Source organism: Achroia grisella, unplaced genomic scaffold (assembly GCF_030625045.1).
Source record: "Achroia grisella isolate CSIRO2021 unplaced genomic scaffold, CSIRO_AGI_Agris_v1 utg515, whole genome shotgun sequence".
Classification (NCBI taxonomy): Eukaryota; Metazoa; Arthropoda; class Insecta; order Lepidoptera; family Pyralidae; genus Achroia; species Achroia grisella.
The window spans coordinates 2,120,555-2,138,773 of record NW_026712908.1 but is presented as its reverse complement, the minus strand read 5'-3'; the positions used below and the strand labels follow the sequence as shown (position 1 = coordinate 2,138,773).

At 32.3% G+C, this 18,219-nt stretch overlaps 1 protein-coding gene across 1 annotated transcript in view; it reads left to right on the top strand.

Annotated features, from left to right (window-relative positions):
* Positions 1 to 18,002, top strand: part of LOC131847077 (general odorant-binding protein 70) — a 28,142-nt gene extending 10,140 nt beyond the window's left edge. The window contains exons 2-6 of the mRNA XM_059196535.1: positions 1,733 to 1,826; positions 6,285 to 6,385; positions 7,368 to 7,403; positions 17,158 to 17,308; positions 17,901 to 18,002. Coding sequence (XP_059052518.1) covers positions 1,733 to 1,826; positions 6,285 to 6,385; positions 7,368 to 7,403; positions 17,158 to 17,308; positions 17,901 to 17,989 — 471 coding nt within the window. The 3' untranslated portion in view covers positions 17,990 to 18,002. The remainder of the gene's footprint in view (positions 1 to 1,732; positions 1,827 to 6,284; positions 6,386 to 7,367; positions 7,404 to 17,157; positions 17,309 to 17,900) is intronic.
* Positions 18,003 to 18,219: the final 217 nt, after the last annotated feature.

The window sequence follows — 18,219 nt, the reverse complement described above, 5'->3', positions numbered from 1 at the left end:
ATACATAAAAATCACTCAGGCCAATACAAAGAGGTACCGGTCGCTCCAGAGATCGTACCCGCAACCGCACCATTTGTAAGTTAGACGGTGTGTTAAACCGTTATACCATCAAGGTCAAATACAAATTAATTATTATAGATATCATAATCATATTCTGACGGTGGGAAGTTCTCCCGCTACTAAAGGGCTCAAAACCCATTGACATGTTTATGGTGTAAAGAGGACGTGTAACCTTGACTCACTGAACGTTATAGGAGTATTACGTATTCTGTGGTCATACGCAAGAAAGGAGTAGTGAGTGCCCTTATTGAATGTCCTTATACATTTGAACCCGAATAGGGGGAAGGAGATTTGGTAGTATTATAGTAGCACCATTGATCGCACTATAGCACTATATCCCATCTAGGCGTCATTCACTCGGTCTCACCAGGATACTAATTTGGTTAATACCTGATGAATTTATCACTATTAGGCTACCTGACCTTGCCTTTACGCTCAGATTATCATCTCCCACTGCTATCCCGCTAGAGTATATCAACGCTATAATATAAACTGTAAGAATAACGCTTAATAAATGAATTAAAATGAATATACTTACGCCTAACAATTTTCTGTAAGAAAGTGTCTATTGCGTAATCTCTATTGTCTATGGTTTTGTTATAGTTTTTTGACGCGAACTTTCCTTTGTGTCTCCTTTATGGTTATCTTAGTATAATTTCATAATCTGCAATTCAATCAATAGGTTTAGACAGCAACTTATGTCGTAATGTACTGTCCCCCGGTCCCTATACGGATGTGTTTACATTACAACAAAGTTCGTGCTTGAAATTGCCTAACAACAATGAAATTTTACTATTAACTGTATTCTGCAGGGATATGAATAATGTAAAACTGTCTGCAAAATGACACTAAAATAATTGTAACAGCGACCTAGATCAGCTTTTTTGAAACTAAATCTGGATCGATTTTGTTCATTATTCACAGCGAGCCGATTACACTACCAGCATTCCTCCGTTTTTGCCCCAGATTTTATTGTCGTATGTAGGCCATTTAATGGAAAGAGCATATCCTGTAAACGTGTAAGTCAACTTTTCATAGAGCGTGGTTTAAAATATACATACCAACATTATATGTAGTTTGAAAGGGCCCTGCATATATGTCTCTCCCTAATCTAAAAACAGGAATGCTATGTAAGAAGATCTTGACGACCTACAGATACCTAAGTATTTCGTCAGAACAAGTCATTTTGGAAATCATTGAATAGTCTTTGTTTATACGGCAATATTTTACATACGACCAAACAAGTACCTATTGTTGCACCTAAATCGCGTATTGTCGAGTTGTACAGACAATGGTTAAGTTTGGATGACCATTGCAAGGTTTCATTGTGGTCCGGGCCTGAGCCAATCTCCCATGTCGTCTGTGAATCAACCATTGTTAATAATCATTTGTTAAGGTAAAACCATAAGGTACACTGGTTTCACCAAAATAATATATTTTTATGGGTTCTCTAATAATATTTCATTTAGAAAAATCTCTCTGACTGTTTACTTCCACTAGGATTATAAAGGCGAAAGTTTCTGTGGATGAATTTATAGATGGAACGTATGATTGTTGCGCTCTCACGCAAAGACTACTGAACTGTAAACTAAAACATAAATATGTCTTTAATACATCTAAGGTTTTTCAGACGTAGCCAAACACAATAAAGTATATTTTTCTTTTGTTACAGGAAAAAAGATGCCGGAATCCGCCCACAGCTCCGCAAAAGATCGAAAGAGTCATAACCTTATGTCAAGATGAAATCAAACTATCTATACTTCGAGGTAAGCTACAACTTATTTCATTTACCTACATTACTTTAAATATAAACAAAATGTGGTAAGTAACCCATTGATTACATGAATGGAACTACTCTCCAATATAGAAAATTAGAATACACTTTACACTTTACAATGGCGATATAAAAACATAAATTAATGACCTCCTCGGTGGGCTAGTAGTTTATCACACCGCCTTAGTCAGAACGGTAGCGGATTCGATTACTCGCATGGTACAAAAATTTGTTTTCATGAGTTTGATTCTTTGTATTAGTGTTAGTGTTTTACGTTTTATTTACAAAAAATGCATAAGTTCTAACAGTTTGATAATGCACTTCTGTTTGTAATAGTTGTCTAGTTAAAATTATATGTATATATATGTATATACAAAGTTTGTGTGTATGTTAAACTAATAGTTATAGATAGCATAAATACAACGCATCTTTTGGCGTGAAGGTAAACAGTGCCCAAAACGCGATCAGTCGGGGTCATGCATTCAAGGTCGCTGGCAGTCGCGGTCTGTATGCAGTGAAAGTACTCGAGTTGGAGCATGTTGCTATATACATATATATATTACAATTCACTAATAGTTTATACAACCTAATTGTTTTTCGACAAGATTTGTTATTTATTTATGTATATAAGTGTACTAATATATTATAATACCTTGCGGTATTATCTACCAGTCACCCAGTTATGCTGCAAATAATTATTGTTACAAATTATCTTAGCATTTAATTTCATAATTTGTACTGGTTTTATAAAGAGGAAATATTTTTTTATGTATGTTTGTTTGTAATGGATCAATTTACGAAATAATAGAATATTTTTTAATTCTTTAGGTGATATCTATGTGTGTGTCTGACATTCCTACATACATATATTGATATACCAAAATATCGTGATTATATATTTGATGTCAGTACCCATACTGGGCCTATATTTTTATTTGTATTCCCTGTAATCACTAACCAAACAGCCAGTCAATTTAATGTAATCAGTCTAGTTACCACCGATTTCAAAAAAAAAAGTTACCCATAAAATACAGACACTTTCGTATGCACAAAATATTTTTAAGAAAACGACACTCCCGGTTTCCGTACTTTGTCGATAAACACGTAAGACTATTTAACATTGAAACCTGTTAACCGTATTTTCTTAAATCGTCAAGTAAACCGTAAAACAAGTCACAATGTTGTGCCCGATGCATATTCACAATATGAGACTAATCGACTAAAACATATACGTACTTAAAAGGAAGGTTGAAAAACTAACTGTAATATCTGAGATCACTCAACGCTGACTCATTTCGCAATAGGAGTCTGTGGGATGTAAATTACCTAATTGATAGTGTTTGTTCGCGCACAAAGAGTCCTACTAATAAATTATTAACGTGAAAGTCCGTACGTATTCTTAGATTAATGTTACTCATTAATGTAGAAAGGGCTGGAAAGAATCGTTTACCGAGGTATCATCATCATCAGCGTGGATACATCAGCCTTGCCTATTTTAGCCGCTGCAGCAAACTCAAGCTGCCTACTTTCCTAAATTTGTTTCAACTGAAGGCGAGTTAATGCAGTAAAATTAAACGACACAAGATGGCCGTTTGTTTCTCATTCCAGTTAAACAACAAAAAACTTGTACACCAAGTTTTCGAGTTTACATAAAAAGAAAATTAATAAGCGAGCGAAAATTAAATATAAGTGGAAAAAGGGCCAAATATTTCTTCTCTCACTGACTACCGATCTTTCCGTGTTATTAGTCTGTAATTATCTTGGATAATAACCCCTTAATTAACCACTATTATCTCTATACGTGGAAATAAAACTGTTTCGGTATTCTGTGTTTTGGGAGAGCATTGCAACATTTTACTAAAATTAAGTTAAAAGGTAAAATTAAAATTTTCTTCTTTCTCTAATATATCTCTAATATATTCGCTTTTGTATAAGAAGGAAAATATGTACATATATTATAATGTATGTATAGCATTACATATCCATAGTATTCAAATCCCGTACTATTTATTGATCACGGCATATTTTTGAATTATAGGAATCAACTCGAGACACCAAAAAATTTCTTATTAGCAGAGAAAACGAATCAAAAGATAATCTAAACTTACATTTTTATAATATGGTTTAAATACATATGTTATAACTATTGTATTATAATATACTTTTTATGTAACGCACTTGCAATTGCCCTGTTGTATTGTAAACATGTACAACCAACATTATTTGACAAGAATACGAGCTATGTTTTTTGTTAGATCTTCTCAGCTCGAAAGCACTCCCAACTGACGGTAGCTTTGACATATCTTAAAGAGTCTGTAATAGATCTACATGAATAATGATATTTGTAATTGAATTGTTGCGAGGTGCTCACTTACGGTGGTAATCACTTACCATCAGATGAGCCGCAAGCTCGTTTGTCACCTACGCTATAAAACAAAGACCTGCAGAAATGCGGGACAACATACAAGTACTTAATACATCTGTAACCAGAGAATGCTATTCTCGCACCATTAGCAGCATCAAATAAATATTTTCCGCGTATTGTATTAAAAGATTAATTAATATACTTACACTATTGTGTAATGTCTAGTGTGAATAGATCAAATGTTATGATAATTCTATTCACAAGTCATTATTATATGATGTAATTGGCAGGCCTATTTCTCTTATAATAAACAGGTAATGCCGACAGTAGAAATAATGTTTAATTAATGGTAATTTCCCACATGCTGATAGTATTAAGCGGTTAGGTGGCGTCTCGAGCGTTTCTACTGACCTATATACCTACTAGTTGCATAATTCTTGCATAAATGGTTGCAACTGCAACTCGGTGGCTGCGACATGCGATGCCTGTGCTCACTTAACCGTTTCGTTTTTTTTGCAATTAATCGATTGTACATATTTATTTTGTTTAAGTATGATATATATAATAATTTGGCAAAAAATACTTGTAGTGAAAACAAATTAATAGTATCTAAGCTAAAAGAAATTATAGAAATACGTCATATGATTATATACCCTTATTTTAAATGTAAGGATATTGAATAAATACATCTAATTATTTTAAATTACTTTGATTAAGGGATATGATATAAATAATTAATTAACGAATTAAGTAAATTTTTTATTCTTTGCAACATTTACATATTAATTATTATCCATTATAATATATACATGTATATATATACTTAATATTAAAATTTCGTATAATATTTAACTTTGTAATAGTTATTTATTAATGGAGCGACATGCGATTATAAATTTCTTATTCGCATTGTTTGCGAATGATTATAATTTGTTGTATAGTTTTTTTTATTTCAATAAATTTAATAACTTTGGGGAATTTCTATTCCTATTCCTATCATGTTCTGTTATTATTATCATAATTTAAAGGAAATAAGAAATGATATTTTTAAATAGAGGTATTTTAACTAACAATTCAATTTAACATATCGGTAACCTTTGTTTGTTTCTTTGCTTTCTCCATGGAATACAAATAAGAATAGAACAATGTTTATAAAGAAAAAGAATATACATCGGACCAATACATTTAAAATTTCAAGCATGCGCCAGTATTTTGTAATCTTGCGCTAGTCTCACTGCAAAATGTGGCCGTCCTTATGCGACCGAAGTGATTGCAATAACTGTTTATTACTGATATCATTATATTATTTGTAACATTGTAGTTATGAATATAGCTTTTAAGTATGTCAGCAGGCTGTGCACTTTTTTAAAAGAATGTAAAATAATTATATTTTGAAAATTTTTCATATTTGTGTATTCTAAATTAAAGAATCAACACTTACTATTGGCTATCTGAAAATATTTAATATTAGTAAGCTAGCTCCGCACAGATGATTTCTAGGGATCCTTATTTTTAGGATTGGCAACGGACAAGTGACACATCTGGGGTATCAGGCATCCATAGGCTATGATAACATCAGATGGGTCGTATATTTCTGTTTGCCATTATTGTTTGTCATTATTATTTATATAAAATACAACCATTGTTACGAAAAAATTCTTTCATTAGAGCTATTTAGGTTGATCCTATATATTTATAGATATATATAAATAGTTAGCTGCATGACCATTTGCTCGCTTGTAAGCAGTCAAGCGGAGATATATTGGCGGTAATTCGATGTTACAATATCCTATGTAGCCCTGCCGGTTATATGCTACGCAACCTTCCTTTATTGGCAATTGGTTTTGAAATACGTACAGAATTTCTACTCCCGTGTATTGAGTTTGAAATATCTAGTAAACATGAAGCTAATATTATTAGTATATGTTGCTGACGTACTGCCTATATGAGCAGTACTATATATATAGTTTTATATTTCTAAGTGTGTAATGGACATCTTATACTAGTGGCTAACTTATTTCCTGTGTGTAAAAACTCTGTATCTTTGGAATATTTTTATGAATATGAATTTTCTATAATTTACAGAGGCTTTAGACGTCATTAAAGAGGAGCACACGATGCCGGCAGAGAGGCGGCGGAACAAGCGAGAGGTGCCATTTTCACACGACGAAAAACGTATCGCTGGAGTAAGTATGAAATAAATATTACGTTCTGAATTATAAATATATGGCACGTGAGCCAATAACAGTTCAATGTGATCAATTACCTTCCGTTATATAACTTGTATAATGGTTAAGGTAGATATCATGAACTACCTAACTAACATACACCTATATTAACCATTTTAGAAGTTTCGGGCGAAAGGAAATGATTTACGAAATTAGACTTTGGCTCGCGGACTAGTATACCTTCACAACGGTACGTTGTTGTCTACCCCCAAATGGGGTAGTGGTATTGTCAACTGTCCACATCCGTCGTATCGCCCGTCATGGTGAACACGACATTTAACATGACCACATTACATTCTGTATATTTCTATCCCACGTAACAGCGGGTGAGCGGTGGTAACTACCGCTGTTTCTCGTATTAATTAGGTTGTTTTTATTGTGATGATGTTTTTATCACCGGAGAAACCATGCAGTCCCGTCTAGTAACTACTGTGGTTGATTGCTTCTGAATGCGCTATGATGGGCTAACTAATCTGACCTGAATCTTTCACTGGTACCCCACTAACGTATACCAACTTATACTGAAAAAAGTAACTACCAAACCTTAGTAATAAATAACAAAATATAAATTAGTACCTATTTACCGAAATAGTAATGGATAAACTAGTTCTACTAGCAACTATACAGTTTTTCTATTTATTTAACTCAATTTAGTGAATATCAGGTATATTCACTAAATTGAGGTGATTATACCTATTATACTTTCAGTATAGCGTAAGCAGATGTACGATTTCACCATCGATTAAAAAAATCTTATAGGCCATATAGTATTTACTGTTGTCCCATGTGTTTACTTATGACTATAATTACATCAGTTGCATACGGCATAACTATATTGTTACGAAAGCAGATACTTGAGATACTTGTTGGAAAACAATGACAGGCTTCGATTATCGTTTATGGGATTTTAGAAACTTCATATTGTTTTTCTTTTTTCCAGTGTTTGCTGCAGTGCGTTTACCGGAAAGTGAAAGCTGTAAGTATCGTGTTATTCCACAAGTCGCACAACAGTAGAGTTAAACTTATAACATATTCCTTTTTCTATCGGGGCTAAACAGGGGTAAAAGATATTAAAAAACCAGTCAAAATAGTCCAGCCGCGTCCGCGCTGCGGTCGTTTAAATTGCATTTACCTTAAGTTTTATTATAGATTGTACAGTAAACTCGGTCTGGACAAACTATTTGAAGAAACCCAATACACATAAAAATGGGCCGCTGTATTAAAAATAATAAATAAAAATGAAACATTTATTGTATGTAACTTTGGTTGTATTTCATAAAGGTTCAAGATCAAACCAACTGCATGAATAATATAAAAAAATTCAATCATAAAATTAATTTTATATCGCATTTCAATGCTTTATGGTACTGTCACAAGTCGATTGCTCCAATTTGTTAACTATAAAACATACGCACAGAGTCGTAAATTGAGAAAAAATCCAAAAAAATATATCGTTGTCTATTTATTGCTCATGAAAAAAATCACCTCAACAGAAATATTACGGCTATAAACTCTCACACGAACCCTTAACAATTTGTTGTTTATTTTTCATATGTATTCAATTTATTATTATGAATATATATACAGTAAGTGAATAAGGATAGTAATAACAGCTGTCGGCTCTGTTACTTCAATATAATTTTATAGGAATATTTAGGTCCTGTTCTTAAAACGGTTAAGTATTTAACTCAGCCTTTATTTGGAATCCCAGTGCAATAAACTTTTAGCGCTGTAAATTACGACTTATTTTTAGATTGAAATAATGGCCGACTGTAAGAAAATGAACCTTATCGTCTTCAGTTATATCCTTGCCATGGTAGAGTCCATTGTCTAATTTAGTAGAAAGATAAAAATATACTAAATAAAATATTTTGTGACGTGTATGTTTTCAATAACATGTTTACTGTAGATGAAAGAAATTACAAATAACACTAGCTGACTAACTGCGACTATATCCGCGTAAAATAGTGACCTTGACCAATTAATGAAAAAATATTTAATAATTCAACCCAATAAAATACAAATAATAAAATTTCGTCGTTCTTTCTACAAAAATGACGAATTTCTATACATAATTCCATACAACTCAACCAACACTTACTTACTCCCATTTCAACCCCTTACAACCATTTTTCTTTTGAAAGTGTCACATATGAATAAACAATTTTACCATTAACTTTGACTATAAATTCATACCTAGAGTGGTGCATAGGATTTCATTACCTAGTACTCATGTTACCAAAAATATTGATATTTTGTAAAACCCTGTCCTACTAATATTTTAAAAGCAAAAGTTATGTACAGGCATTTGTTATTATTACATACAAATTCTACTGAAATTTACTATACATATTTATTATAAATATATATATATATATAAACACCTCTTTGGGCACTTTGTTGATCACGCCTCAACCTAAACACTTGCCGATTCCACCTTTTGCACTGAATAACTTGACTCCTATCGCGTATATCTCAGGCGGTCTGGCAACGCCGCATTCTACTTTGCGATGTGGCCATATATATTCGTCGATAGTACGATATACTCGACACATTTTTTACTAATAATTCGTGCATGACTGGCTCCGAACGGCTAAATTTTTGGTATACACAAAGACTTTTTGGCTCTGAATATATTTCAAAAATCAATTAATTATGTTGATCACTTTATATACTGGTCCTTACTGCGATACTTATTTTCATCCGAATATATATAGATACCGTAACGGTCTATCAATTATGATTTTATTAATTTACTAATGTAGATATTTTATATTCGCAATGCTCCATACATGCAAGCTCCAGCAACGGTGGAGGCAGGGTCCCCCTGCACCGTACACCGCACCCCGCGCACACAAACAAATTAGATATTTTTTGAATACACAAAGACTTTTTGGCTCTGTATATATATTTCAAAAATCAATTAATTGTGTTGATCACTTTATATACTGGTCCTTACTGCGATACTTATTTTAATCCGAATATATATAGATACCGTAACGGTCTATCAATTATGAATTTACTAATCTAGATATTTTATATTCGCAATGCTCCATACATGCAAGCTCCAGCAACGGTGGAGGCAGGGGGAGCACCGTACACCGCACCCCGCGCACACAAACAAATTAGAATAAATTAAATTCATAAGATTATTTATGTATTTCGACTGCCTCGGTGGTCACACCGCTTTACATCCGATGGTCGCGGGTTCGATTTCTCGCACGGTGCAAACATATGTACTAATCGGTCATCGATTGATTTCATCGGTCTGGGTGTTTTATATGTATATTGTATATGTATTTACAAGATAAAAATATCTATTTATATCAGTTCAGTATCAGTCTGTGTTAATTGTCCAGGGCTATTTATTATATTTTTATAAACGGTTATCTTTTTCCATCGCACCGCTCGCTATCTACAGTGAATTCATAGAAATGTCACTCTAAAAACAAAAATAGTTTTGTGTTTTGTATTTCAAATACTAAATGCAAAATAGGTATTTTCAAAATACTTTTTCAAAATAAAGTACCTTTTGAATTTTTGTCCAAACCTCAGATATTTTATTTATTTTACATAGGTATATCAATCATTACATAGTGTAGTATAAAACAAAGTCGATGTCGCATCTAACAGTACATAAATAAAGAAAGAAGACTTTTTGGCTCTGATACCGTAACGGTCTATCAATTATGAATTTATTATACCTAATCTAGATATTTTATATTCGCAATGCTACATACATTGTAGTATATAGTGGAGGGACTAAATAGTTGAGTAAAACTGAATAAGCAGTTGCTCCACTCTATAGGTATGCGTCGTCGTCGTATGCTGTTCATTTTTTCACTCGTTTTGGCGCCAAGAGAGGGTCACATAGTCGTGGTCAAGTTAAGAACTTATAATTTAATTTTGATGACAATAGATACAAGTAAAAAGTAGGTATTATATTAATGTACGTAAGTACTGTACTTAAAAATATTTATTCTTTATTGTACATTTGAAAAACTTAACACTTAAGGACTTGTACATATACACGTACATACTGCCATTTTCTCTTAAAGACATCCAGAGAAGCACTATTTATCAAATACGCGGGGTGCACCGACCTTTGACCTTATAACAGCTGATTCGCGCGTAACGAATTACATTGCTACTTACATTACTATTTTATAGTGGATATTTCTCTATAAAATATTATTATTTCTTTAGATTATGACATAATAGCATAGTTTACATGATTTTAAGGGAAACATACGATAAAAAAAATTCCCGTAAAATGTAAAAGATAAAAAATGATTATTGTTGGTTATCCTTGAGAGATAGACATATACCATCACGGACTTTTTTGTTGACCTTATTTTGATACATCTCAAAGCACTAGACAATACGCATTTTCATTAAACAGTATTGTATTTTTTTTATTTATTTAACTTTAATGCACAAAAAAATTTGTACATGTGGCGGACTTAATATCTTGCCGCGTTATTTACCAGGCAACCATGAGTGGTGCAGCGAAAGATTATTGGCGGTGCACTAATATAAATAAGAAATGTCAAAAAAAGATATATAAATACAAAGCAAAATATACATTTCTATAAACAAATAACAATATACATACATAAATATATAACCCATAAATGTATAAATAAATACATAATGATCCGATAATCAAATTATAAGTACAGTCTCAAATTGAAAGTAAGAAAAACAGAAAATATAGAGAGAACTATAGGGATACAACAGAAAGATGTGAAAAAAGGAGAAGGACAGTAAAAAAGTTACAAATTTAAATAATGTTGCCGCAATTTCTGTTTAAATGAATTTATTACATTATTATATATATTAGGCATACGACTAGCCTTATGACTGTTACTTTTTTTTTAATCTATACATCTATACATGTAAATAAAATTGGAGTGTCTGTTTGTAATATTGAAATAACCGTTTTTACTACTTGCATATGAATATAAATCCGGTACATACACCAAAATAACATATTTTACAAGTTTTGTCTGTCTGTCTGTCTGTTTGTTCCGGCTAATCTCTGAAATAGCTGGACCGATTTTGACGGGACTTTTTTTGGCAAGTAGCTGATGTAATAAGGAGTAACTTACGCTACTGTTATTTTAGAAAAATAAAATAAAATTTCACGCGGACGAAGTCGCTGGGGCCAGCTAGTCTATAGATATACCGAGATTTAATATTTAAGTTGCTATTATGTTGTTGACAAAATTTTACTGTAATGTTACTATTACGTTATCCTACACAATTTGTATTATTTTGGATGAATAAATAAATAAATAAATAATAATCTATACATCTATACATACAAATAAAATTGGAGTGTCTGTTTGTAATATTGAAATAACCGTTTTTTACTACATGCATATGAATATATATAAGGTACATATACCAAAATAACAATTTTTATAATTTTTGTCTGTCTGTCTGTCGGTCTGTTTGTTCCGGCTAATCTCTGAAATGGCTGGACCGATTTTGACGGTACTTTTTTTGGCAGGTAGCTGATTTATAAGGAGTAACTTAGGTTACTTTTATTTTAGAAAAATAAAGTTTAATTCCACGCGGACGAAGTCGCGGGAACAGCTTGTTTTTAATAAAAACATCTTTTTTGTGGTACTTGAGAATGTTGAAGCCTGTTGTTTGTAATATTGAAATAACCGTTTTTTACTACTTGCATATGAATATAAATACGGTACATACACCAAAATAACATATTTTACAATTTTTGTCCGTCTGTCTGTTTGTTCCGGCTAATCTCTGAAATGGCTGGACCGATTTTGACGGGACTTTTTTTGGCAGGTAGCTGATGTAATAAGGCTACTACCTAGTAACTTAGGCTACTTTTATTTTAGAAAAATAAAGTTAAAAACCACGTGGACGAAGTCGCGGGAACAGCTACTGTATAATATATTAGAGATACCTACGTGTTTTTTTATTGATGACTAGCTGTACACGGGATTTCGTCCGTGTGGAATTTAACTTTATTTTTCTAAAATATAAGAAGTTAAATTCCACGCGGACGAAGTCGCGTGTACAGCTAGTTGTCGGTAGTCTAGCGATTTAGCTAGCACACTGCTTTGATTCCTGCTTGGTGGTCGAGGGTTCGATTCCTCGCACGCTGCAAACATTTGTATTCATGAGTAGGATTGTTTGTAACGGTCTGGGTGTTTTCTATGTATAGATAATATATATGTATTTACGAAAAAAATCTTTGTATTTATATCAGTTGTCTAGTACCCATAACATAATCTTCAGCTAGCTTAACTTGGGTCTAGATGAAGCTGTGTGAATTGTCCTGAGATTACTATTATTATTAATTGGTACACAGGTAAACTACTAACTAGGCCATATTGGTGTTGTTTGTTATGGTGAAAAAACTAGTATATATATAAGTTACACGTACAATTTCAAAGACTTATTTCTTCAAAACTACTGGCTATTCTGAAATAAAACTTTAGGGTTTGTATATGTAATGTTTGCATATAAAATATGATTAAAGGTTACCAGTGTATTTACACTTTTACTGAACAAACAGAGTTGTTTAATAGTGAAAATATTGTGTGGAAGACATCAATTACTTTCAGTGCATGTATAGCTTTTCTCTTTTCCTAATTATTATTATTATTAAGTTTAAAGTGGTTGAATTTTACGTAAGGGGTATTTATACATTATTTCTAATTTACCATTTATTTTAAGTTTTTTAAACTCTATTCATCGAGACCTATCTAATGAGTCCAAACACGATATATCTGCTGTAAGTTTTCGAAGAGTATGTTCATCATCTGATAATACTGGTGCCAGCATGAAGTCAAGGTTAACAGATAACTAATTACTTTTATTTCGTCAAAATCTTTAGATTACGTATAATAAATTCATAATATCGCTACCTATTCAAATCAAAACAAGTATTAGGTACTTCATGTACTAGTATATAAATTCATCAACACACAAGTAAATGATTTTTAAATATATTCAGAGCCAAAAAATCTTTGTGCATTTAAAAAAAATTGCCGATACGGATTCACTATTGCAGGAAATTGTTGAAAAAATATATATCGCGTATAGGTATCTACTACTATCGACGAATACATTTGGCAACAACGCATGGTCTCGGCTGGAACGGCAACATCGCATATTAGAATACAAAGATAATGGTAGAAAGAGAGAGACAGTGGAATCAGCAATATCTACGGATCGTGGCTGGATCAACTAAGTGTGCAAGTTTATATAAATGTATATATATATATATACATTTGTCTTTAATTCAAAGGAAATATAAATAATGAACGCATCACATTTAAAACAGTATAAATAGTTAATAATTTAATAATAAGTTAATAGTTTAATAAGTACGTACGTAATATTATCACATGGTAACAGCACGTATTATGGCAAAAATAAACATCGGCTGATTTGAAAAGATTTATTATAGTAATAATAGTAATCTCAGGACAATTCACACAGCTTCATCTAGACCCAAGTTAAGCTAGCTGAAGATTATGTTATGGGTACTGATATAAATACAAAGATTTTTTTTCGTAAATACATATATATTATCTATACATAGAAAACACCCAGACCGTTACAAACAATCATACTCATGAATACAAATGTTTGCAGCGTGCGAGGAATCGAACCCTCGACCACCAAGCAGGAATCAAAGCAGTGTGCTAGCTAAATCGCTAGACTACCGACAACTAGCTGTACACGCGACTTCGTCCGCGTGGAATTTAACTTCTTATATTTTAGAAAAATAAAGTTAAATTCCACACGGACGAAATCCCGTGTACAGCTAGTCATCAATAAAAAAACACGTAGGTATCTCTAATATATTATACAGTAGCTGTTCCCGCGACTTCGTCCACGTGGTTTTTAACTTTATTTTTCTAAAATAAAAGTAGCCTAAGTTACTAGGTAGTAGCCTTATTACATCAGCTACCTGCCAAAAAAAGTCCCGTCAAAATCGGTCCAGCCATTTCAGAGATTAGCCGGAACAAACAGACAGACGGACAAAAATTGTAAAATATGTTATTTTGGTGTATGTACCGTATTTATATTCATATGCAAGTAGTAAAAAACGGTTATTTCAATATTACAAACAACAGGCTTCAACATTCTCAAGTACCACAAAAAAGATGTTTTTATTAAAAACAAGCTGTTCCCGCGACTTCGTCCGCGTGGAATTAAACTTTATTTTTCTAAAATAAAAGTAACCTAAGTTACTCCTTATAAATCAGCTACCTGCCAAAAAAAGTACCGTCAAAATCGGTCCAGCCATTTCAGAGATTAGCCGGAACAAACAGACCGACAGACAGACAGACTAAAATTATAAAAATTGTTATTTTGGTATATGTACCTTATATATATTCATATGCATGTAGTAAAAAACGGTTATTTCAATATTACAAACAGACACTCCAATTTTATTTGTATGTATAGATGTATAGATTATTATTTATTTATTTATTTATTCATCCATAATAATACAAATTGTGTAGGATAACGTAATAGTAACATTACAGTAAAATTTTGTCAACAACATAATAGCAACTTAAATATTAAATCTCGGTATATCTATAGACTAGCTGGCCCCAGCGACTTCGTCCGCGTGAAATTTTATTTTATTTTTCTAAAATAACAGTAGCGTAAGTTACTCCTTATTACATCAGCTACTTGCCAAAAAAAGTCCCGTCAAAATCGGTCCAGCTATTTCAGAGATTAGCCGGAACAAACAGACAGACAGACAGACAAAACTTGTAAAATATGTTATTTTGGTGTATGTACCGGATTTATATTCATATGCAAGTAGTAAAAACGGTTATTTCAATATTACAAACAGACACTCCAATTTTATTTACATGTATAGATGTATAGATTAAAAAAAAAGTAACAGTCATAAGGCTAGTCGTATGCCTAATATATATAATAATGTAATAAATTCATTTAAACAGAAATTGCGGCAACATTATTTAAATTTGTAACTTTTTTACTGTCCTTCTCCATTTTTCACATCTTTCTGTTATATCCCTATAGTTCTCTCTATATTTTCTGTTTTTCTTACTTTCAATTTGAGACTGTACTTATAATTTGATTATCAGATCATTATGTATTTATTAGATATTAACTATTATATTATGCATAAAAAATATTTGTAATAATAAAGAAAATACATTTAAAATGTTTTACTTGTTGTGTTAGTTATTTATAAGATCTTACTATAATTGTTAGCTGCTTTACAATTTAGAAAGTACAATAGGTAATGTAAATTGAAATTAATTGAATACTTAACAACGTTTTGTTCGACTAAATTCATTTAATTATTAAAATAGTTAATTTAAAATTAGAATAAAGACAAAAAAAAATAACAAAAAAAAATCGGTGGCGGGAATCGAACCTTGAGCGTCCGTTTGGTAAGTTGATTTGAAATTCAAAGGCTTATTTCTTCGAAATTACTGGTTATTTTGAAATAATACTTAGGGTTCGCATACCCTTATCGGATACTACTACTACACGGAGTTTCGTCAAAATAAAATATCTAGGTTAGGTATAATAAATTCATAATTAATAGACCGTTACGGTATCTGTATATATTCGGATCAAAACAAGTACTATGAAATAAGAACGAGTATATAAATTGATTAACACAAGTAATTGATTTTTGAAATATATTCAGAGCCAAAAAGTCTTGTTTCTTTATTTATGTACTTGTTAGATGCGACAGCGACTTTGTTTTATACTATACTATGTAATGATTGATATACCTAAAATAAATAAAATATCTGAGGTTTGGACAAAAACTCAAAGGGTAATTTATTTTGAAAAAGTATTTTGAAAATACCTATTTTGCTTTTAGTGTTATAGTACTTTAACTGTTATATTTTAAGTAACAATGTTTAATTATAATTAATACTACTGCACCAACACTCCGATCGTGCAAAAAAATTTGCTGTTTCATTATTTTTTAGTTCAATTAGTGGTCTACCTAAGTCCTGGGCTAAGGGGGGGAGAGTCATGACGGTCCCATGACTCCCATGACCTCCATGACGCTCCCCCCTGGATCCGCCGTTGCGTCTTCTCTTTATTCGCTCAGTAACTTTGTTACAAAAGAAAAGATTCCCGTCCAAAAAATAATAAGTATTGAGGTTTGATCTGGAGTCACGTTACTCCAGACTGATTTCTATAAATATTTAGATTAGATAGACTATTATTCTTGAAATACTAGCTAGACATTATTAAGTTACTGTAGCCATAATGTAGTAGCCCAAACGTGCCAATGAGGAAGCCCTTGGCAAATGCTGCACCCTGATTGGCCCGTTTGAATTGGATCAAGAACTGCTCGTATGCCAAAAAGGTGGATTTGTATAAAATCGTGTATAAATCGCTTAATTATTATTATTACTCGTCGTGACAGTTGTGGCTCAAAACGGATCAACATTTATATATGGTCAGCTGGCATTAGATCAACAAAAGGCCTCCGGATCAACAAGTGAAAATGGATCAACAAAAAACTACCTATACGGCACGTCTGAGCCACAAAGTGCCCAAGGGGATATTTATATATATATAATAAATAATACGATAGATAAACATAATTATTATCTCCTTACCTGAATTCACATTGACAGCTGAGGGATACACCTAGCTAATTTCAGTATAGTCTGTCTTACGATACGTTTTTTCTAATACTTGAATTCTATAATGAACATTTCCAGGTGGACGGTTATGGCTTCCCGACTCTCGAAGGCTTGGTGGGACTGTACTCGGATGGCGTGAACGAGCGAGGATACTTCATGGCTGTGCTAGAAGCATCCAGAGAGTGTCTCATGAGGAATCATGACAAATTCTCCAGGACAATGCCCATGGGTATATTACACTATATTTGACTAGATTTTATTTTCCATATCTTCTCTATTTTTATTCATCCCTGTTCGTAGTCATCTCGTTATTTACTCCCTGTCTTGTCATATCATTTTTCAAAAAGTACATCAATCTCTTTTTCGGCTTTCCTATGCCTCGCAAACCATCCACATTCATGTGCAATACTTTCTTTAAAATATTTCCTTCATTCCTACGTATTACATGCCCATACCATGACAGAATTACTTTTCAACACTGACGCCACTTTTATGCTTCCACTAATGCATTAATTCTTTATTTTGTCCATTCATCTCGCCAGTTGCATGCAGTCGTCTTTCATTCGTTGCCTTTACTTTAAATATTGTACGTCAACTTAATCATTGAAATAAAGATTTAGAGATATCATATTATCAATACTAACCTACATTGTATTTATTATTAATACTTTCTAAATAATAATAATAATTGTAATTATTATTATTATTATTATATTCTGCGTAGTGCTTCATTTTTTATTTACTTTATTTGTGTCACATTATATATGCGACGCAAATAAAGGAACACAAGTCTGCCGGTGTTAATATATTTTTATTTTCAGATAATGGCCGAAACTGCGATGTCTCATTTGACATATTCGAGTGCATATCTGATCGGATTGGCGAATATTGCGGTAACTCTGGTCTCTAAACAATTTACCTCGTTACAAACTTCAATCATGGACTGTCTTTACCTGAATTTAATAGTGTTGAAGATGCTGATCTTTGCTATATTTCTCGCCATACCCTTCTTTATAGGCTAAATCAGTGTTTCCCAACCTTTTTAGAGTATTTAAAAAAAAAATTAAATAAAGAGTCCATTTGCGAATTGACACGCTTAACAATCTAATGGCCCTCCTATGGAGCATGGGTCTTACGTTG